The 24,367-nt window shown below is 33.5% G+C and overlaps 2 protein-coding genes across 2 annotated transcripts; both read left to right on the forward strand.

The window, feature by feature from the left end:
- Window positions 1-794: 794 nt before the first annotated feature.
- LOC134276065 (myosin-2 heavy chain-like) lies at window positions 795-24,038 on the forward strand (the record flags this gene model as incomplete). The annotated part of the gene is made up of 6 exons (XM_062758347.1): window positions 795-1,192; window positions 7,756-7,870; window positions 22,291-22,398; window positions 22,560-22,721; window positions 23,197-23,393; window positions 24,024-24,038. Coding segments are annotated over exons 1-6 (995 nt in total), but the record flags the coding sequence as incomplete, so codon positions are not given.
- On the forward strand, window positions 21,456-22,178 carry LOC134276064 (uncharacterized). Its single transcript, XM_062758346.1, has 2 exons — window positions 21,456-21,853; window positions 22,052-22,178. Exons 1-2 carry the CDS (start codon window positions 21,456-21,458, stop codon window positions 22,176-22,178), a joined length of 525 nt encoding a protein of 174 aa, XP_062614330.1.
- Window positions 24,039-24,367: the final 329 nt, after the last annotated feature.

The following is a 24,367-nucleotide window of genomic DNA, read 5'->3' on the forward strand; positions in this document are numbered from 1 at the left end:
TGCTTCTTTGACGTATTACAAATTCTTAATACGTTTTGTGATACAAAGAAAAAACTTTCGGCCCCTCTAGGCCCTTAATTTTAAGGGCCAGCCCCTTTTTTGAGATATCATTTGAAAGATCTTGGAATTCCACACTTCTTTTATTCTATATATTTTTACAAAATATTTCTAGGTAAAAAGATATCGAAGAAAAGGTGTTAGAAATTTTGAAATTCACGACAGGACTATTTTCGGACCATTGCGAGCGCCGACGTGCGGCGTTTCCGGAAAAATCGAATTGCGAAAGGCACATCTACAGACATAGGTCTATCATATCTGAAAGTTTCATGTTTCTATTTTAACTCATTTTCCAGAAAAACTCTGGAAAACTTGACCCTTTAAAATTCATAAAATCGGCAATATCTCAGACCGGAAGTGATGTTATCAAAAAAGAAAAAAAAAACGCATAAGGTTCAAGTGATGGTACATAAGTCCTGAAAGTTTCATGAAAATTCATCAAGCCGTTTTGGAGAAATCGCGTGCACAAAATCGGTAAGAAAAAAAACAATAATAAAAGTGAAAAAGAAACCTAAGAATAACAGAAAGGTCTTCCGCTGAAGACGGAAGACCTTAAAAAAACATGCTTTATGTTTTTCACCTTTAATGTATTAATTAATTTACATACGAATGCACAGCTTCTGAGAAACACAAAAAAACCGTAGACATTCATTCTTTTCTGGGAAATTGTGCACAGTGCAGCTTATCTAATTAAGGATGTCTATGAGTTCTATCTATAGTTTAAAATACACTCCAAAATGGAAAGCTGTCCCCAACCTTGTGTGCCGCAGTCGCACATTTATGCAGACATTGATTTCAATGTTCGCTCACTTTTGTTGATTTTGGGTGACATGTCAACTACTGATGAAGGCGACATCCTAGAAATAGAAGATATTTATCAGTTACGCGAGGACCTTGAGATTTTGATTCGAAATGTATCGTATTATCATCCAAGAATTCAGGAACTCCATGAAAGGATTTCTTCGTTGAAAACAACGGTTGATCAGTTTACAAAACAAGAAATCAGTATAGAAGAGAGGGTCAGATCTCAATATCAGCTACAGTGGGATGAAACGAAAGACAGATTCACGGATGTTTCAATAGTTTGCAACAACGAGCGTGAACGAATCGAAGAACTTGAAAAGAATGAAATAAGGTTTGTAAATGTATTTAATAAAACGTGAAGCACAGAATATGGTCGAATGATTGTATATTGATTAATGACCCTATACGGATTTTTTTGCTCCTTACTCATTAGCTTCTTCATTACTAGGGAAAAATTTTAAATTTAGACCCTTGCTTGGCACTCAATTCCATTGAATATTTAAGAAATGAATCCTTGTTGTCGTGAATGTTGCAGAATAACCTTCGAGGTCGAGAAACGTTGTTTGAAAGATAAAAGCCGAGCCGTTAGCCGAGGCTTTTATATTTCAAACAACATTTCGAGATTGAGGTAATTCTGCAACATTCACGACAACAAGGACTTTATTTCTATTCTACTACATGTGCTAGCAGCTATAAAATACGACTGATCGTTTCGAAACGAATTAGGTCACCATGCTGCGAAAACGCTGTTCCATTTAGCACCAGGGTGTAAATTTGTTTGTTTACCTGTGAATAGAATGCTGACGATTTGTGCTTTCCCTGTACTAAAATTAGCCTTTTATTAATTATAAATCTGTTTAAAGCTTATTTAGATTAATCTTTTTGAATATACAATAACAAAATCAGTTTCCTGTATTACCACTTTATCACTAAATAAATGGTCTAAATAAGTATTTCATGCTTAAGTCAAATGTACATTTCAACTGGACAGGTTTGATATGTGATTCTGATCTGGTAAATTTTTGATGACGTTCGAGATTTATTGGAGAATAATGTCCGCGGCTTTTCTTTGATCTTGGCAATAATTATAGTAGAATGAGAGTTCTTAATCGTGCCATTGCCTACCGTGACAAGGGGCCTCGCATTTAAAGCTCTGACTGAGCTACTGTGACTTTTTAATATCGAATCCGGATATATTGTGTCATATTATGTCATTATACCCGCACTTTCTAAAGAAAGTTCGGGTATATTGTTGTTACTCATGTCCGTCCGTCCGTCCGTCCATCCGTCCGTCTGTCACACTTTTCTTCCCGGAACTCCTCCTACATTTTTCACAGTAGCTTAATCATCTTTTGGGAGATGGTTGGTGGTGTCATGTAGATGTGCAGTAAGGTTTCGGAATTTTGATTTTGCCCCGGGGGATCAAATGGGGGTCGAAAAATGACATTTTTTATGCTAAAAGCCCCGTCTTCCCTGAACTCCTTCTACATTTTATTCAGCATCCTAATCATCTTTTGAGAGATGGTTGGTGGGGTCATGTAGATGTGCAGTAAGGTTTCGGAATTTTGATTTTGCCCCGGGGGGTGAAATGGGGGTCGAAAAATGACGTTTTTTATGCAAAAAGCCCCGTCTTCCCTGAACTCCTCTTACATTTTACTCAGCAGCCTAATCATCTTTTGAGAGATGGTTGGGGGTGTCATGTAGATTTGCAGTTAGGTTTGGGAATTTAGATTTTGCCCCGGGGGGTCAAATGTGGGTCAGAAAATGACGTTTTTTATGCAAAAAGCCCCCTCTTCCCTGAACTCCTCTTACATTTTATTCAGCAGCCTAATCATCTTTTGAGAGATGGTTGGTGGTGTCATGCAGATGTGCAGTAAGGTTTTGGAATTTTGATTTTGCCCCGGGGGGGTCAAATGGGGGTCGAAAAATGATGTTTTTTATGCAAAAAGCCCCGTCTTCCCTGAACTCCTCTTACAATTTACACAGTAGGCTAAACATAATTTGGGAGATGGTTGGTGGTGTCATGTAGATGTGCAGTAAGGTTTTGGAAATTTAATTTTGTCCGGGGGGGTCAAATGGGTGTCGAAAAATGACGTTTTTTATGCAAAAAGCTCCTTGTTCCCTAAACTCCTCTTACATTCAACTCAGCAGCCAAATCATCTTTTGGGAGATGGTTGGTTGGGTCATGTAGATGTGCAGTAAGGGTTCAAAATTTAGATTTTGCCCCGGGGGGTCAAATGGGGGCCAAAAAATGACGTTTTTTATGCTAAAAGCCCCGTCTTCCCTGAACTCTTTCTACATTTTACTCAGCAGCCTAATCATCTTTTGGGAGATGGTTGAAGGTGTCAAGTAGATGTGCAGTAAGGTTTCGGAATTTAGATTTTGCCCCAGGGGGTCAAATGGGGGTCGAAAAATGACGTTTTTTATGCAAAAAGCCCCTTCTTCCCTGAACTCCTCTTACATTTTATTCAGCAGCCTAATCATCTTTTGAGAGATGGTTGGTGGTGTCATGTTGATGTGCAGTAAGGTTTCGGAATTTAGATTTTGCCCCGGGGGGTCAAATGGGGGTCGAAAAATGACGTTTTTTATGCAAAAAGCCCCGTCTTCCCTGAACTCCTCTTACATTTTATTCAGCAGCCTAATCATCTTTTGGGAGTTGGTTTGTGGGGTCATGTAGATGTGTAGTAAGGCTTCTAAATTTTGATTTTGCCCCGGGGGGTCAATTGGGGGTCGAAAAATGACGTTTTTTATGCAAAAAGCCCCATCTTCCCTGAACTCCTCTTACATTTTATTCAGCAGCCAAATCATCTTTTGGGAGATGGATGATGGGGTCATGTAAATGTGTAGTAAGGTTTTGGAATTTTGATTTTGCCCTGGGGTGTCAAATAGGGGTGGAAAAATGACGTTTTTATACAAAAAGCCCTGTTTTCCCTATACTCCTATTTCATTTTACACAGTGGCCTAATCCTCTTTTGGGAGAGTTCACTCTTTTGAAATTTTGGTAAAACATCAAGGTCAAGGAGTAAAAAATCATAGCATGTTGGGAAACATCTTTTATGGGTAATGTACACTTGAAATGTGAAAGTCGTATCTCTTCTCAATCAAAAGGAAATACAACATTATTGAAAAGTAAATTAAACTTCAAGGTCAAGGTCACAGAGTCAAAAAGTCATGATACATTTGGAAAGGTCTTATCACAGGTAATATACATGCATGTACAATATGAATGCCCTTTCATTTATCTTTCAAAATGATCAATTTAAAATAATTAATTTGTTTATGACAGTAGGTCAAACTTCAAGGTCATGGGTAATAAAAATCATAGTGTATTTAGAATGGTATTGTCCTATTAAATACTAATACACATGTTTAATATAAAAGTCCTGTCTCTTCTCATTCAAAATATATGACCATGATGACCAAGGTTAAATTTATTGTGACAGATGGACAGACTGACAAACAAATGAGATTTAATGTCCCCTACCTTTAGCAAAAATGGGGGACAATAAATGTCCTTGCTGTTCTTGAGATGAAGATTTATGTTGGAAAAAGTCCCCTGCATATTTACATGTAAATTGGTTGAAATTGGCTCAGTGGTTCTTAAGAAGTTAAGAATGTGTAAAGTTTGCAGACAAACAGATGGATGACAGAAAACAGTACATTTCAGAAAACAGTATGCTTGTAACATGTGTAAATACTAAGTTAATCAAGGTGCTTTGGGTAGCAAAATAAAGCTAAACTGTTATATCTAATTCATCTGCAGAGCTTAGTATATTTTAATATGCACAACCTTTTCAACTCTTATAATAATTATTTTTAAAATATTTATATCACCATGTCTGATTCAAGGGAGAACTTGAGATATGACCAGAAGTATATCTGTTGAATATAAAATATGTACATGTATACTGTGTTTTTTTAGTAATTTGTTTGTTTGTTGTGACAGCAACTGTTATGGCAGCTTTTGGCAAAGGTTGAAGTTTCTCAAATGTAAGTCAAACTCCAAGTTCAAGGTCAAAGGGTCAAAATTGTTGGTATCAAAGGGAAAGTCTTGTCACAAGGAATACACATGTGAAATAAGAGAGAAATTCCTAGTACTTCCTCACCTGTTCAAAAGTCATTGCCAAGGTTAAAGTTAAATTGGGTTCAACTCTAGGGTCAAGGATATTTATACCTGTTGAAAGTTCACAATGATTGCACATGTTAAGCATGAAAGTCCTAGCACCAACTATTCAAAACTTAAATTAGGCCAAGTTTAAGGTATTTTTCTTGTAAAAGTGGGTCAAACTCCAAGGTCAAGAGACCAAGAGGTCAAAATTGGTAGTACCCATTAAAAGGTTTTGCCAAAAGAAATTTACCTATGAAATGTGGAAGCCATGTGTATAGCCCAATCCACTTAAAACTAAAATATGGGCAAGGTTAAAGTTTCTGTGAACAGACAAACAGACATAAACACAGGAAACAAAATATGTATATATAGTCAAATGGAAAAATTTTCTACTATTATATGGAGTCATAAGATCAATTGTCATTTCAGGTTACAGGGAGTCAGTGGCTAGGGAGATCAGACACCCCCCCCCCCTTGAATTTGCAGTTATTTAAATAAGACTATTTACTGAAGAGAATAAAAATGACTTTGGACATCCTCCCCCTTAGAAAACAGGGACCCCACCATCAGTGTTTTTATTATTATTTTTTATTTGCTTCTCGGGAAATCATGGGCTGGATTTTTTTTTGACTGCGGTGTGACACCCCCCCCCCCCCCCATTCCGAAAAAAAAATTCTGGATCTACGCCTGTAATAGTGTATATATACTGAATGTCCGCAACGGGAGATAACTTGACAATGTGAAATTTGTCGACTGTGGCATGCGATGATCTTTGACCCTTTTTGAACTTCAACCTAACCATTTGTATTTATTTATTTTTATGCAATCTATACTAAATCTTGTACTTACCGAATGTCATAGGTCGTGACAACGAATTCATGAAATATAATCCATATAATCCAATTAAAACACAAATGATTTTAACTGACCACACTGTATCGTCAGCATACATGTGCTAAATAATCTCATATTCCGTCTCCTTCATTAGATGAAGTATGAATCGGCCGAGGTGTGCCGAGTGGACATCTAAAAATATGATAATGGGTGACGCAAACCCAATGTGAATGTAGAAATTTTCAATAAGATGTTCACACGTAAAACTGTTTAGTACAAGAACAAATTTCAAACTATCATAATAAACGATGTTTTAAAATAACTTTGCCATCTAGGTCTATTTTTAAAAAAAATGTGTGAGAGAGAGAGAGAGAGTGTGTGTGTGTGATGGTGAGGGGGGGGGGATAGGCATTTACAAATCATTGGGCTGTATTTTCAATGATTTTTTTTTTCCTAAAATAATATTTTATGTGGTTGAGAAAGTAAACTTAAAAAGTTCCAAATTATGGGCAAAATATTTATCAGAATCTAGTTAAGTGATTTACTTTATTAATTAAATTCTGTTATTTCAGACTGGTAATGAATTAAGTATACAAAATACATCTATGAGGCTCATAGATCATATGGTCACCTGAAAATTTTATGCTCAATTTGACGAATACATGTACGGAGATAATTATAGAATTATTTTGACTTTTTCCTTGGAAAGTCCAATATGAAGGCAGTGGCGGATTTAAGTGGGGGCGCACCCGGCACCCCCCCCCCCCCCCCCCCGCCCTAAAATTGTCAAAGTTAGCATAAAACAGTTTTTTCGAGAAAATGTTTAAAATGTCTTCTCGGTGGACCTCATTTTTACCCTACAAAACCTCTAAAATCCATGAGCTTGCGGGGGCTTCGCCCCCTGGGCCCCCACCAGGACTTTGCCCTGGACCCACTGGGGAACTCAAGGCGGCCCCCAGACCTCCTGCCTAAATCTGGCGCCCCCCCCCAACTTCAATTCCTGGATCCGCCCCTGGAAGGAGTAAGTATTTAGAGGCAAACACCTTAGTGCCGTTATTACTGTCTCATGACAGCATATAGTGTTATATTTGGCCATGTTATTCACTATCGCATCACACCATCACACCATCGTGGTTTAGATCGATAGTACAATGACGAAGAAGCCATGGTGCGATAACGATGAAACGATGGTACGGTAGCGCGATGATGATGATGATGCGATTACGCGACAATGCGATGACGATGGAACGATAGCACGACGGAGCGATATTGCGATGACACGATAACGATGGCATGCTATTTGATGACGATGATGCGATGGTACGATGACGATGACTCGATATTTACTATCGCTTCATCGTGCGATCCAACCATCGATATCGCACCATCGAATTATTGCATCATCGACCCTTAAGTTGATGCTAGGTTGTGCGACAGTGAACTGCATGGTCCTATCTGGATTCCATAGTTTAAGGATAAAAAAACAAAAAATCTATGCCTGGATTGACAAATATTCTGATCGACTTTGATTTGAAATGACAAAAATAAAAAAGAAATCCCTTGAATAAGAAATCGTAAATTTTCTTTGATACTTAGATAAGGGATTTTGTATCGTTTCTTATGTAATTCTGTGTAAAATTGTGCAAATATTTTTTATGGTTTATTTTACTTGGCAAGTATCATTTAGGTTATCTATTTGAACTCTAGATTGAAATCTATGCGAGATATTGCTGTTTTTTTTTTAAATTGTTTATGATTTTTATCCTTAAAATCAAAGTACATGTAGCTAAAATAAAGCTTAACCTTCAGCTTGGGCAGTTTTTAACACCCTTCAAGGGTTGTTACTCAAGTCTTTTCCTTCTTTAAATGATATTGTGTTTAACAAAATAATATGGAACCGTAAAAATAACTTTCTAATTCATATGGCAAAATGACTTTACCTTTTTTTTCAGATATAAAAGAGCATTGGAAAACAAAAATAGCAGAATAAAGTCACTAGAAGAGAAGGTTGCCACCCTGTCGGAGAGCAATGAAAAATTATCTTCCACAGTTAGCGAATTGAAAGAGGTTTTTAAATCAAATTTATTTATTCACAAAGTACAGTAACTGAATCAATATTTATTTTTAAACGTAAAATTAATGAAATTGTTCAATTAAATGAACACCTTTTACAGTGGAATGTAACATTTGCAAATACAAAAGAGTGGATTTTGAAGACTACCAACAATCGACTCGCCATGTGCAGTACAGAACTATCTTTCTTCAAAACAACACTTAATCAGGCATGTGGAATATGCATTTCTGTATCATATTCTATCTTATTTTAATCTTATTTCAATCTTATTTTACCTTAACTAAGTAAAACAGTTTTTATCATTCAAAAATATAACTTTGCGTTAACCATATGATCTATTTCAGACCATCGGAATGAGGATGTATGACGAGTGGGTATTTGACAAAACAAGAATTCAACAGTATTGGGACGCACAGATCATGCAGACGACAAATATCATAAGGAATATTTATAACATTCGACTCGAGGCAGAACGACGATACCTTGCACAACAGTATCAAATGAAAGTACGTGTTTGTTTTATATGAAAATATTTACATTACACATATTACTTTGCATAAAAAGTGAATGGACATCTATGGCATTCAAAACACCATAACACGGAAAGGGGGTCAAAGGGTTAAAGCATGTGTTTTATTTTGACGTCACAATAGTTGAACGCCGAGGAAGTGCAACGTCATACGCGAAAATAAATTAAAAAACATGCTCACATTGATCAAAACCTGTTACGTTGGTTCTTCCATTCACTGTAGCTTACAGGAAGGATAATACATGGATTTTGAATTTAAATGTAAATCACATTTGCAGTCAAGACAGAGAGTTAAACAATGTATAACGTAAATATAAGCAATGAGTCATTATTTTTTGAAAGATATAGTCTCATAACTGCAAGGTGTGTGCAAACAAATTTTCATAACGCGTAAGCGCACGTTACTCAATTTGCTTTCAAACAGCGTTGCAGTAAGGAAGCTATATCTTTCAAATAATAAAGATCCATTGCTTAAATATTTGCAGGTTGAAATTGCGCCAGTATGAAATATAAAGAAAACGAAAGTGATTCAACAGAACAAGCTGCTAGCAGAGCAAAGAAAGAAAGCAAAAATCTAAAATTTTAGGGCAATCGAGGACAAAATGAAAAAAAATAAACATCGTGTATTGACTCAGGTGCCATTAATAGAAAGGCATCTCGTCTTCACCAGTCACCCTTGCTGTGTGCCATTTGCCATCATCGGATGTAGGGAGAAATATGTAGTCAATCAAATATATTTACATTTGCAAATATCTTTCTTAGATGATGGTATGTTCAATTCTGTATGAACTTTATTTGGGGTCAAAGGTCAAAGCGCGACCGAATCAGAGTGAGATGATATTTTGTCTACATATTTCTGTTACGGTGCAACTTGTTTCGGAATGTAATTTTTAAATCAATAACGATGAAAAAGATAAAATGATTAAAAAAATAAGGATATTTTTCAATCAAGAGATGTACAAAAAAAATCTTCTTTCGATGTGAATAATGTTTTGAATACTATAAGTAGCGTAAAATCACACTTACCTATTAAACCTGAAATTCCTTTGGAGTTATATGAAGTAAAACAGGCGATACCACCGCTTTTGACTTCAAATATATTGAGACCTCAAGAAATAGTAAGATTATTCTCAGCAGCAATCATTGTTCCTTCACTATAAACAGATATTTCCTGAACTGAACTACTAAACATGAACGTAAGCATTCAAATGTTGGAACAAGATGAACTTTCAAAACTAACTTCTAGGTTACTGCGCGTCACAACATAGCAATACGGCGGTCCGTTCGTGTAATAAATGCAGTTTTACACGGAACATACTTGTCTTAAATGTAAATATCAGTAATAAACGACAGTGTTAAAAACGTTTACTGGGAAATGAACTTAGTTGGTACGTGATCAAATATACTGAAAAGCCATTCGGGCTTCACAGGATTTAATCACGTGACCAACTAATTTCATTTTCCAGAGAACTTTCAAATATTGTTGTTTATTTCTAAAATAAAATTAATGGGTTAACATTGTTTATGAAAGATAACATATTGTATTACATAAATAATTGGCAAATATAGCGCAATGATATTGTAATTAGCCTTGTATCATCAGCTTACTTGTGAATAGCTTGTTTTAGAAATCGTTCGTAAGAAGAACTCGCTCTTTCACTTTGAATCAACTTGCCACTTAAACTTTATATACCCGTGATAATGATATTGCTAATCAAATAGGGACGGTTAACGAAAGAAAAGTTGCAGTTTTCACGATTTTGATATGGTAGAGCAATAGATTTTTCATCGGTTTCTTTCTCGAGTGAGTAATATAAAGCGGATTTGTATTTGGTGTCTTTTACATATGATCAATGTGTGAGATAAAAATATATCTTTTTTTCAGATGAACAAAACAGAAACGGAGATACTGAAATTCAAGAAAAGTTATAAAGCGCAACTTTTACAACTGCAAGAAAGGGTAGGAAAAGTTCAGGAGTTATGGAAAAAAATGGAATCTAATTGCTCAACTACGCATGATCGACAAAGATGCACGAGACTGAGGGGAGAATTTCGCATCATGGTTGACATCGTCGTCTCAAAGTAATTAATATTCATGTTAATATTTTTCCCTAAGCTTGATTTCGTTATTGCACTATTTAGATATTCATTTTTGAGGTCTTCAAACTTCTTTCGTAAACCTTACATTTTTCTGCAGATTCCTTTTATAATTGTTATTCATTATCATAGTACACTTGAAACAACTAGACCGATTATTTTTTCAGGAATGTTCAGCATTGCTTTCACATCTCCTGTTCTTTTTTTCTTTTTCAAATTTTGAAAAATCACATTTGGTCGCATTTTTTGTCCTATATTCGTTTTCCCTATCTATATCTTTTTTGCCTAACAAAAAAGTACCAAGCAACATAAATTATATGTCGTCAAATTTTTGGATAAGAAATCAATTCATTACCTTTCACGTGCTGCAACACTAATAACATTCAATATTAATGATACACAAATGATAATTTTATTTGGATATATAGAGTATACATTAACCAGATAAGCTTATAATTTTGGTTTATAAATGTTGAATAATTTCATTTCGTTACATTAGTTTCAATTACAAGCACAATTAAATATTTGAGAAGTTTCTACAACAAAGTCTATCGGCAGACTGCAATGACAAAATATACATATGTGAGTAATCATAACTTAAGTAAGAGTGCAATTCAACTCATTTTTGCCAAATAAGCGTACCAAATGTACATGTACCGCTGTTTGACTTGAATAGATGGACTGCAACTGTTTTATAGAAAAAAGGAGATTTAGATGAAATACAAATGTATTTGGAGATAACGAACAGTATTCAAGCTCTAAAGTCCATTAAACAATACAAAATAGGAGCAGAGCAATTGCTGTCCACCAAAACATCAAAGGTGAGATCAGGTAAAATGGAGGAGTGAGCACCCCCTGCCGACTGATCACATCCGCCGTGTGCTCCTTTTCATGATCGGGAAATTACGGAAAAATCCGTCGTCAATTCAGTGTGCAAATAATGGCATAACTATTAGTATGAAAAAAAAAAGTCAGTCAGCATTTGACTCAGTGCTAAATTGTATTTACTAACAAAGTCATTATATCAACAATAGAACGTACGAAATGTTGACTTTAAACGAGACTCCTGATATTCTTGTTTCATTAACTTGTTTTTCAATAATTTATCTCCTTTTTTGAGATTGTTAATAGATATATCAAGCTCTTGCAAATCGAATAAACGGGGGAATAAAAACTCCGTATGCAGGCGATGGAGGTATATTGCTGCATAAGTAAGGGAAGTTGACGATTAAAAAGTTAAAGTCTTTTTTAAAAAAATCCCTCAACCCAACCTTAATATCAAAATATTGTCGTGGGTTGTTAAGCTTTCAAGAATAGTGTTATAACAGTGATAAAATGGAGACATTGCAAAACGTAGATAAAAATGTAAAACAAAATGACGATCTTTTCCAAGAGATTTCGAATTTCAATTTTATTTGCAACAGAACACTTTCAATCTTTTATTTTCTTTGTTGCTGTTGTGTTACGGAGTATCATTGTTTATTGTTTTTATTTCAGGCTAGGAGACCTTAGGTAAGATTTAGAATTAAATACCTTCTTCTTAAACCTGAATACAACTCCTAAATAGGCATACATTTCCTATTCATTATCAGAAGTAATAGATAGGAAATGTATATGTATATCATTACCGCATAATATTGTCTTTTATTTTTTTTTAAAGTGAATCCAGCATGGTATATGCAGAAAAGAAAGAAATTAGCCATGAGAAGATTTTTGACAAGGAAATTGTGAGAACCGAAACTAGCATTAATGAAGAATTTTACCAGGCAAGCGAAGAGCAAGAGGATGCAGAATCACTTGATTAATCAATTTAAGCTTTTTTTAGGATACACGTAGTGATAAAAAAAGCTTTTTTATGCGCTCATTAACATATAAATTGCATTTAATGTGTATGTGTTAAAATGAAATTTGAAAAGAATTCTAAAATACACCTTTTTTCTCTTTAATCTTTCATTGTCGTCATGCATCAATGTAATTATCTCTTCGTAAAATGTTTATATTTTTTACTTTTCATGTTTTACCTTTCATAACATCATGATGTTGCTTTTTACTTATCTGTGTTTAATCTACATTAATGGTATCCATTTCTAAGAAATGAATTAATGATACGGCATGTGTTATATGTTTGCGTTCATTTTTGAAATTAAATCTAAAAAAATCATTGATTTTTTAACTTCCATACTGAAAGATTAAAGTTTATCAAGATGACGAAGATATGTTTTGTTAAGAACGCAGTAGTTTAAAATGGTTTGATTATTTCTTCAGTGAGATATTTGGAGATGGCAAACAGTTTTCCAGCTATAAAATCCGTTAAAACAATACAGATCAAGAGTAGACAAAGCATGGACCTTTAAAACATCATAGATGGGATCAGGCACCATGGATGAGTGAGCACCCCATATCGATTTGTCACAACCGCTGCGTGCTCCTTGCCGGGAAGGAATAGAAAACCCGCCAACAGTTCAGTGTGGAAAAAATAGACTGTATTTGCTGACGTTCATTTGAAGTTCAATCGACCATTGAACTTAACGGATGATGAATTTGAAACGCAGGGGATGCTCACTACTCCAAGGCACCTGATCCCACCTCTGATGTTTTGGAGGTCAGTGTTTGCTCTGCTCCTGTTTCGTATTTTTAGTGGACTTTTGACCTTGGATACTCTGTTCGTTATCTGCGTGTGGTTCATTTGTATTCTAAAGCTCAATGAGTTTCTCGAGGACAATATCTATTTAGTTTTTGGAGGTCAGGTCTACAAACATTCTTTCGGAATTTCCACGGGCACCAATTACGCCGGTATTATCAGATATATTTTTATTTATATGAAGTTGAACTTAAATTTATTTTTTTTTTCACTTTGCAATCCGACACCCTGTCTATTCCGACACCAAATTTATCTCCCAGTGCATGTCAGATTAGACATGTTTCACTGTACTAATAAACGTGGAAAAAATATGAGATAGTATTTTCTTAGCCCTTATGAATAAAAACTTGTTTTAAGATGTAGTTGTGGAGAAAAACCACTGCAAGAACTCAGATATTGAAAACTTCATGTAAGTAGAAAATAAAGATAAAGAAAAAACATAAACGCGTACGATCCAATTTCAACATTATGATGTAAAAGAAAAGATCATCATTATAATACAATTGATAAATGAAATATGAAACAAATAAAGTGTGAGATTTTCATTTAGAATATTTTTTTGTAAGTAGAATGTAATGAATTTGTTGAGAATATACTTTCTTTAGAACAAATACCGTGTAACGGGTAATTTTTACATGTGCTAATTTTTTATATATTTTCAGGAGATTTAAAAATCCGTAAAATTTAAAATCGTAAAATTTAACAGAAGTTTAAAAAAAAATCAAATTGCCTCGCCTAAATTTTTTACATTGTATGAGAGTATTTGCTATAATTGCTATTTATCTCAGTATTTGAAGGATATAGAATTTAGTACTGTTGGTATTTTTGGACACTTTTAAATTAATCATCGATTATCAAACAAGTAAATCTTACCTATCTTGCTTAAGTTATAAAAACACCGTCAATAACCTGGTAACTCGTACGAGACGTATAATTTCTGATAATGACTTGATTATTACAGGTCTTCAAATTATACTCGTTTTCCAAATTTTGACCCTTTCTTCTATTTGATTTGGATCGAATAAATAACTTCGACTTTTAAATACACTATAATACTTTCAATTAAATCATGATGGTTTGAGTTGTCTCTCTTTGTTCTCTGATAAAATTTATATGACATGTGGTGCACATCGATAATGATTCCTACATATAACAATGTGTATTAAAAACGGAGTAGGTGAAGAGCATATGGTATGTACACAGGCACCTGTTTCTGTAATTAATTTTTGACCCATAGTATAATAATGACACGTGTTATTTTTATACTGTGGGTCAAAAATTTATTACAGAAACAAGTGCCTGTGAGTATGTAAAGGTAATTAATTACTGTAAAACCATATATTTTTGAAGGGTCAAATTTTTGTGGTTTGAGGAAAATATATTGGTGCATGGGTGTTTTATTTCGTGGTTGAAGAATTGTTTAGTAGTATTATATGTGAAAAATTGCATTTCGTGTTGGCCATAAATTCGTGGGTCTGTCCTTGAAAACCACGAAAATCAAACCCTAACGAAAATTAGTAATTTCACAGTAAATAAACACATCATACACGGGTAAAAAATTTTTTAAATCTTATTTTTACATCGGTTAACCGGTTATTCAGGCACATTTATTTCTATCGGTCTGGGATTTCACTTCCGATGATTTGATTTTTTATAGACATGCTCAATTCGTAAAAAAAATTAAATCACCCTACATGTATTTGAACCAAAATTCATACAAATTTACAGTAGTAAAAATAACACTTTATACGGTAATTATTTTTTCAGGCTATGAAAACAACGATCGACACAGTAATTATTAGTAAATTTCAGCAAACGACAGCACAGCATTGACAGCATTTTTTATGAATAAAAAACATTTCAAAGGCATATTACAGATAATTTCTTTTGATTTTTAACAAAATAAAGAAATACCAGGTAGGAATTAATTAGGTAACATACATGTGCAAACGTGTACAATGTACCTTAACAGAAGTTAACGTTATCTGATTCGATGTTTCTTAGCCTGTGTTATTAGATGCATCCTGTTTGTAAAAATACGCGAATTTATGATCAATAGTCATATATAACTATTTACTTCACTTTTTTGAGATATTGCTCTCTCGTTTTGCTTCCTTTGTCAACACTCACTATTTTGTGGCTTTTAAGAACAGAATAAACAAGAGCCTTAAGGTTCAACTAAGCATATTTGAAGGTCACATTGATTTTCTATGTTTTCATACTAATTGTTAGTCCACCATGTATTCACTGAATTGACGATGTATTTTTCCGTTTTTCCGTTATTTCCCGATCATGACAAGGAGCACACGGCGGGTGTGACCGGTCGGCAGGGAATGCTCACTCCTCCATGGCACCTGACCCCACCTCCGATGTTTGCTCTGCCCCTATTATGTAATGTTTAAATGAACTTTTGATCTTGGATACTGTTCGTTATCTTCATATGTTTCACTTCAACTGATGATGCATGAAATGCATTGACAGGGAATTCCCTCTATATGTAGATAACAATTTTCAATTAAACAACTCACTTTAACTTAAACAAAAAAACCCAAAGAAACATTTAAATAAAATGATGAATGCCTTATGGTTGCGATATTTGCTGCAAAATCTACGTTTGAAACAAGTCTTTTTTTTTTTTTTTTTTTTTTTTTACATTTTGATAATAGTTAATTTTCAACCTACAATTGTAAGTAATTACACCAAATAAAAGTGTAAACTTTCAAAGACAAGGGTATCCGAGTTTATTGAATCTTTGTTCGATAATGAGTATACTGTAAATAACTTTTTATTTGCGAGAACTTTATTTTCGCGTAATTTCGCGAGACAGCAAGCACGCGAAAATTTCATTCTCGCGTATAATAGTATTCATTAAGATTACATAGCGAAAATTTAGTGATCTACAGTACTTTAATATTTTAATTACGTCATACATAGTCGCATGTTCGCCTTTTCCCCTCCGTTTAAAAAGAAACTTATATTTTTACATAGATATATCAATGCAAAGGGTCAGGGCGGGTGTAACTGGATTACATGGGATGCTTACACCTACTTGGCACCTGATCCCACCTTTGGAAGTTCCAGAGGTCCGTGTTTATACCTTTATAACATTATTTGTATTGTTATAGGATATTTTTTTTTAGATCGATCGTTATCTTTATCTGTAACACAAGCTCTGCTTCTTCCTTCTGGTTTTATATCTGAAAGAAAAAGAAAAAAATCTTAATATGTTTTCATTGCCTAAATAATCTTCTTCACAATATCAATATGAATTAGTTAAGTTAAGTTGATTTCAATTAGTGTAATTAGTAGATTCAGTAGGATTAAAAAAAATCTGAAAAGTATGAGCGCACTTAGCTATGAGAGTTGTGTCCCAGTGTTTTGCACAATATAAAATCACAATGTTCATTAACTTTATGTTCTTGGCATTAAACAATGACTTAAGAGCAGGTGTTGATATATTAAATAACATGGAAGTATTAAATAACGCCGAACGACACCAGTTTTTGAGGTGGGGGTCTAACAGTTTTGTCACATTTCTTTTGTAACAATTATTCATATGCATACGAGTTTTAAAGACCTTGTTTACACTGAAATGGAACTTGTCCATTGATCTCATTTGCACAGAATGTGTATTTTAATTTAAACTTAAACACATCCAAAAGACAATGTTGGACAAATTGCGGCTCATGTATAATTTTTGTCCAAAGTATGGTCAAGTTAGCCACTAAATTAACAGGTCCCGGAGTGACAACGATTGATATTATAATAATTTTTTACGGCAATAAGAATTCAACCATTTGAACATCTTTAAGAAAAAGGATTTTGAGTATGAAGAAAAGTTTGTGTCAACCTTTAAAGTCTGGTATAAGTGAGTGAGTTATCTATGCTAAACTCTACACAAGATATGTGTACCCTGTTAATAGAGAAATATCACAAGGAACACCGCTCTAAGAAGATTTTCATTGAATTTAAATTTAGTATGCAATGTCATGCTCCACATAAAGGAGATAATTGTTCAATTAAAAAATGTCAGATAAACAAGGTAAGACAAGGTTAGTAAACAATTTAATACAATAAGAAATATGGAGCATGTATGAGTAATGACCAAAACGCGTTAGTTGTTGATCTCTAAAAGAAGGTCAAGGGAAGGTTTAATTTAGAACGAAAGTGCATAGTTATTTTTCAATGCGGTCTTCAAGTCAAACAAAGTTAATCAGGCAAATAAAGAATTACGAGGATTATCACAAAAGAGATGTTTATATTGCTAAAATTTGCATGTTCAAAAAGAACTACTTCTTTGAAATACGATGACTTAAGAAATTTGATAATAATGTCTCAATAATAATTACGTTAACGTGACAATGAATATTATGACAATGACTATTAAAATAATTGATGTCGGCGAGAGGAAGTGTCGAATTTCAGGGTTATAGTCAAGATTATCTTAAAATAGATTTTAAATGCTGAAATCTGCATTTGCTGAAATGAACGTTCAAAAAAGCATGTTACCCTTTCGCTCTTTTTCTTCGAAAAACGATTTGATATTTTAAATTTGTTTTCCGTTATAATGGTGCCATCTGTAGGATAATTAAAATATGTTCTTTCGGTGAAGAATAATATCGAATTTCAGGAAAGGAAAATTTTATCAAAAAATAAATTTTATGTGCATATGGTTAAGATTCGCAGAAAAACAATATGCTGTTTTGCCGTTTTTTTCTTCGAAATACGATGTTACTATGGATTCAAGAGCAACATGATACTCCCCAATTCATAAATATAGCTTGCTCTAAACGAACATCATATCTACAAAGTATATTTTACTTCTTTGTTAGTCGTATACAATTTTACATCATGACCAATAGATTGCATTTTAGCATTAATTAAACATATCTATCATAAAGATTAACTTAAAAGAAAAAGAAAACCCAGGAAATGTATTAAATGGACTGTGTAGAATATTAATGTAGTTTATTACTGAGTAGTTTATCTATGCTTGTGATGTGTTTTTGAAGTGAAACAGTTCTTAACGCGATTCTATAATGAATTTCTTGAACCCTTTATCTATTCTAACAATTTTCTGTTTGTTTACCATTCCCTTTATAACTGCAGGGGATACTCACTCCTCCATGGCACCTGAGCCCACCTCTGATGTTTTGGAGGTCCGTGTTTACTCTGCTCCTATATTGTATTGTTTTATGGACTTTGATATTAAATACTGCACGTTATCTCCATATCCTTCACTTTATACAGAGGATTGATTTATTTAAGCTTAATGCCCCTCTAGATAATTTTTAACTCTAATGGAGATGCCACCACTTGCCGATGGAGAGCTGCAAATTTTGTCCTATGCTTCTCACTCAGGGCTATTGAGCAAGGATGGATCTTTAACGTGCCGACACCTACTGCGACACGGGAACTCTGTTTATACAGTCTTATCTGAAGGACCTGTCTCCTCCTCCTACAGTGGGATTCGAACCAGTCGTTACTCTGCGACTCTAGAGCAGATGCTCTAATTATTATGCCACTTGGGCGACCATTCGCTCGGTTTTAAGTTTGCCAAATAAGTGTTGTGCGAAATATGCGAAAATGAAACGATGGCATAAATTTCCCTGTTCGGTAGAATCATCATTATACGTAGGGGACCATATTCGTGGATTTTGTGGGTCACCCTTACCCACGAATTACCATCCCCACTAACGTTTATTTTGTTAACATATTATTGATTCATTGAACCATCATATTTACGAGTGACCCACGAAATAACGTCCCACGAACAGGTAAAATTTTGCTTACCGACGAACATCGACCCTAACGAATTAAAATGATTCCTCAGTATACAGAATCAGGCGGGTGCAAGATAAAATATTTTTTCTACTTTGTACCAACTGGATTCCGTACACCTGAGTTCACCTTTGCAAACAAATTAATCAGCCCGAAAAAAGTACTTTTAATTCCATGGACAGAGTTCAAAGATTTACATTATTAAGTTTTAGCATAAAACGGTGCCTATTAAATAAAGTTGTCATTTTGCAATTCTTAACAAAAATTTAAAGAAATTATAATTCTTTTCAATCACTGAGTTTGCATGTTTTTTAAAATCCACCTATTTTAAACTACATACAATTAGGTATCTTTAACCATTATTATTTTTTAATGTAGGCAGAGCAATGTCATTGTCATCAAACACAACCTCGTATAAGGTCAAATTCTGACTGCAATTATTCAAAATGGTTGTTTTTTTTACCAACTGTATTCTCAAATGTGCATACAGCGGGTGTGATCAGAGGGCAAAAGATGCTCGCTCCTCCATGGCATCCATATCTGATGTGTTATGTTCAAGGGTGTCATATTGTGATTTGACAGTTGTGTCTTGTAACTTGAATACTGTTTATTATTTCCATATTTCATTGATAGAATGTATCATACCCCGCTCTGATTTTTGATTTGTCAGTAATGTCTTTTAACTTGAATATTGTGTGTTATGCCATGTCAATTTATCATTCATAGAAGGTACGCAGCACTGTTAAGGCCTACTATGAGAAATCAACGGAAAATAGACGTGCAAAAAAGAGGGACTTTTTTTAAAACTGAATTTATTTTAATTAAGCTGTTTTATTATCACAGAACTCAAATACTTATGGAAAAAGCATAGTATAAACCACTCCGTACTGTATGAAGTTTGGTCCCAACGATGGACAGTCACGTGATAAATGCAGAGTTCGTGTACTGAATGTAGGTCATGAACAAATTTCAATATAGCAAGGGCATACCCTAGTTGAAATTAAAAATTCAAGCTATTAATTATTTCTGCATACTTTGTAGTTTCTGAAAAGTGCTGCTGCTTTGAATAGAATTCGCGTTTTAATAGTTAAATTTTCAGGTAAATAAGCCAATGTCGAAATATGTTTGACTTTTACCAAATATTTCGTGTACTTATAAAATCACGCCCTTGATTTAAAGAAAGCAGCAGCAGTTTTCAAGTTAAGAAAAATATCCTTTATCTATATTCAAAAAAAATGGTTAAGATCTATTTAGTGTATGCCCTTGCAAAAGTACGATTTTATGAGGCATCTCGTTGTAAGATATACGTAACCTGCATTTAAAAACACGACATAATTAATAAAATACATTCTCTTGATAGTTAATGAATAATCGCACTCAACAAAGAATATACATTGGTATTAATCCATTATTTAAAACCTGTAAATAATATTCCGTTTAATAATAAAACGCATTTTTCATTGTTAAAAAAATCCTCAATCTGCCTCTCACAGCACATGAAATACGTCATTTTTACCAATATGACGTCATGTTTACAAGTTCATCGCGATCAGTGCTTTGTCTATAACCAGCTACATGGGATTTAACTTGTAAGTTTTTTAAATGCATTGATAAGTTTTATTGTTGTTTATTATGCTAATACAGTTAAAAGTTGTAAACTATTTCATTTTTAGGTATAATAAGAAATACATAAAAGTCATAGTTTTGTGTGACGTCACAGTAAACTTTTCCCGTATAAATTAGGCCCCTACCTCTTATTCAAGCCTTAACAATGCTGCGTAGTGTATCTCCCTATGTAATATAATTTGATAGTGTGATAAATGCAAATAATTCATACTGCATGGAGGTAATATACAAATTCAAATTTGGCAAGGACATACCCACATTTATCTGCAGTTTCTTGAAAGAGCTTTCGAATTTAATAGAATAAGAAGAATTAGTTTGAAGGCTGAATAATATGACGTACTCGATTAAATGAGAACAGTAGCAAACTTGAAAAAGGGATAAGTACTGTATCAATATTAAAACATGTTAATACATACATGCATTCTAAAACGGCACAATCCACCTTTATAGATTCATTTTTTAATAATATGATGCCTTTTCTCGTTTAAAAAATATCTGTCTAAAATGCATCTTAGAAAGGCAAGATTATATGAGCATTTACGAAATTCAATTTACAATTGAGGATAATATAATAACATTATCTTTATTTATGTATGCCTAAAAAGTAGAACTGTGTAAGACTTTAAATAGGAGTAGTAAAGAATTAATTCCGCTGACGACAAATGCACCTGCAAATTCTTATTTTCTTTAACAACCATTCGAGCATAGTCTTGATTTGTTCAGATTTGCATACACATGCTTGATAGTTTTCGTCGTTGAGTATATCAACTTATTTTCATATAAATACCAAGATTCCAAGAAACATGCTTTCTCAGAAATTGTGCTCAGTGCAGCATAAAGCTCATATTATATAAAAGCAATTCTGCGAGTTCTATCCGTACTTTCGAACTTACTTAGCTTCACAATGGAAACCTGTCCAACACCCTGTGTGCCACAGTCGCACATTTATGCGGACATAGATTTCAATGTTCGTTCCCTGTTGTTGATTTTGAGTGGTATGTCAACGACTGAAGAAGGCGACATCCTAGAACTAGAAGATATTTATCAGTTGAGAGAAGACCTTGAGGTTCTGATACGGAACGTATCGTATTATCATCCGAGAATACAGGAACTCCATGAGAGGATTTTGTCGTTGAAAACAACGGTTGATCAATTTACAAAACAAGAAATCAGTATAGAAGAAAGGGTCAGATCTCAATATCAGCTGCACTGGGATGAAACGAAAGACAAATTCACGGATGTGTCAAAAGTTTGCAGCAAAGAGCGGGAACGAATCGAAGAACTTGAGAAGAATGAAATCAGGTATGCTTTTAATACTTAAAAGAAAACATTATTTTGAGTTCAATGTGAAGCGCAAAATAGGCTTTAAAAGAAAATCCAACCTTTACCCGGTCACAGTTTTATGAACAAATTTCAAGGGTTGATATTCAGCACTTTTCTTCATTTTTAATTATTGCAAATACTGTAGAAACTATACAAAAAATGACATCTGCTTTACAGATATAAAAGTGCATTGGAAAATAAAAATATCAGAATAAAGTCACTAGAAGAAAAGGTTGCCACCCTGTCAGAGAGCAATGAAAAATTATCGTCCACAGTTAGCCAAATGAGAGAGGTTTCTGCTTAAATTAAATATATTCATTCACATTGTATTTATTTTAATATTTGAATTTGTATTCTCAAAACTAACATATACCAACAGTAATACAATTGTACAATTAAATGATCACCTTTTACAGTGGAATGTAACATTTGCAAACACAAAAGATCGGATTTTGAAGAATACTCACAATCGACTCTCCATGTGCAATGCAGAATTATCTTTCTTCAAAACAACATTCAACGAGGCATGTATTATTTGCATCTCTGTATAATTGTAATACCTAATATAAGTGTGCTTCTGCATAGAGACTAAAGCAAATTTTTGAGTCTTAAAAATTAATCAAAACAATATTCATCAGTACGCATGCCCTGTTACAGTAAAATACAATCAAATGATCTATTTCAGACCATCGGAATGAGGATGTATGATGAGTGGGTATTTGACAAAACAAGAATTCAACAGTATTGGGACGCACAGATCATGCAGACAACAAATATCATAAGGAATATCTACAACATTCGACTTGAGGCAGAACGGCGATACCTTGCACAACAGTATCAAATGAAAGTAGGTGTCAGTTTAATTTGAAAATATATGCATGTTGAAATAGCGTCAATAAGCTAAAAGATAACAACCTGCAAAAAGATCAAAATAAGAGATTTAAAAATCTGACAATCTGAGTATAATCAAGGACAATTTATAAAAAATAAAAACAAATTAGGAATTGAAACAGATACCATGAAGGAAAATGCATTTCTCCTGAACTAGTTTCGCTGTGTGCTCTTTGTTACTTTTAATGATATTGAATTTGCTCAGTGACTCGTTTTAGAGCTGGTTCAAAAGTACAAGCTCTTGCATAATGAAACAACTTGAGATTTAAATCCGATATGCAGATGATAATGATATTGCTTCACAAATAAGGAAATTTTAAAACCATTTTTTAATAGAGTATAGAGTATAGTGTAGGTTTTTCATCAATTTCTTTTTCTATTTTATCCGAATAGAGAGTACTAATGACATAAAATTATATTTTTGATTTTAGATGAACAAATCGGAAACAGAGATACAGAAGTTCAAGAAAAGTTATAAAGCACAACTGATACAATTGCAAGAAAAGGTTGCAAAAGTTCAAGAATTATGGAAGAAAATGGAATCTAATTGCTCATCTTCGAATAATCGACAAAGATGCACGAGACTGAGGGGAGAATTTCGCATCATGGTTGACATCGTTGTCACAAAGTAATTCATTTTCATGAAATTTGTTCTGTTGGCAAGTTTGATTTCTGAATTGCACTTTTTAAAGTTAATGTTAAACCAATTTCTTGTATAAAAATACAAAGCGATGTAAATTACTTCCCTTTGAATTATCAGATCTGGAATCATGCCATGATAAAGTGCTACTAATTATGTATTACTCTCATTCATAATCAATTTTATTAAAGTTAGAGGAAAAAGTTTTGCCAAATATTTTTTTCATTTATCATACAATCATATGAAAGGCATTTACATATTACCAGATAAATATGCAATTATGCTTTGTTAGATACTGTACGTAGAAATCAAGACTTTTAATCGGTTTTGTTGGTTTTGAACATAATGTAATACAATTTAGAAATTTCTTGAACAATAACAGATTGTAAACTAGTCACTCTTAACTTGTTTACAATTCATGCTCGTGCCATTGAATTCATTTTTGCCCGGCTTAGAGTATCAAATTAATCGTCGTTTCAATATAAAAAGATGGGGAGTATTTATTTCATAAAGAACAAGTAAAAATGGAAAAAAATCCTCTCCGAAGTGATTATGAATGTCAATTAGATTTTCTTTAGTAGTGTAACGGATTGACACTGTTTATTGTTTTTATTTCAGACTTGCAGATCTAAGGTAAGAATAAGAATCAAATATATTCTAAATGATGACATCTTAAAAAGGCGTACAGAAGAAAAAGCTTGATAAAAATTATCAAGCTAAAATATGGTAAAGCAAATTTTTATGTTTCAATGTAAGATTGATATATAAATCTTTCTCGAAATATTAATATTGAAATAAGTACACTTTTATATATATCTATAATTTTACAATGATCCAAATGTGCTGTCAGAAATAGAAATTTAAAATCTTCCTATTTTATGTACTTAGAGTTAAAAATACATGATAGTAAAGTTAGTACAAGTCCTTGCATCTACAGTTCTGTCAAGAAACCATATGAATAT

Source organism: Saccostrea cucullata, unplaced genomic scaffold (genome assembly GCF_032062105.1).
Source record: "Saccostrea cucullata isolate Sc308-1 unplaced genomic scaffold, CSIRO_AGI_Scuc_v1 ctg7095, whole genome shotgun sequence".
In the NCBI taxonomy this organism is placed as follows: domain Eukaryota; kingdom Metazoa; phylum Mollusca; class Bivalvia; order Ostreida; family Ostreidae; genus Saccostrea; species Saccostrea cuccullata.

Coding starts and splice junctions, on each gene's coding strand:
- LOC134276064 (XM_062758346.1), top strand. CDS start 21,456: ATGGAAACCTGTCCAACACCCTGTGTGCCACAGTCGCACATTTATGCG. Junction 21,854..22,051: donor CTTGAGAAGAATGAAATCAG/GTATGCTTTTAA, acceptor TCTGCTTTACAG/ATATAAAAGTGCATTGGAAA.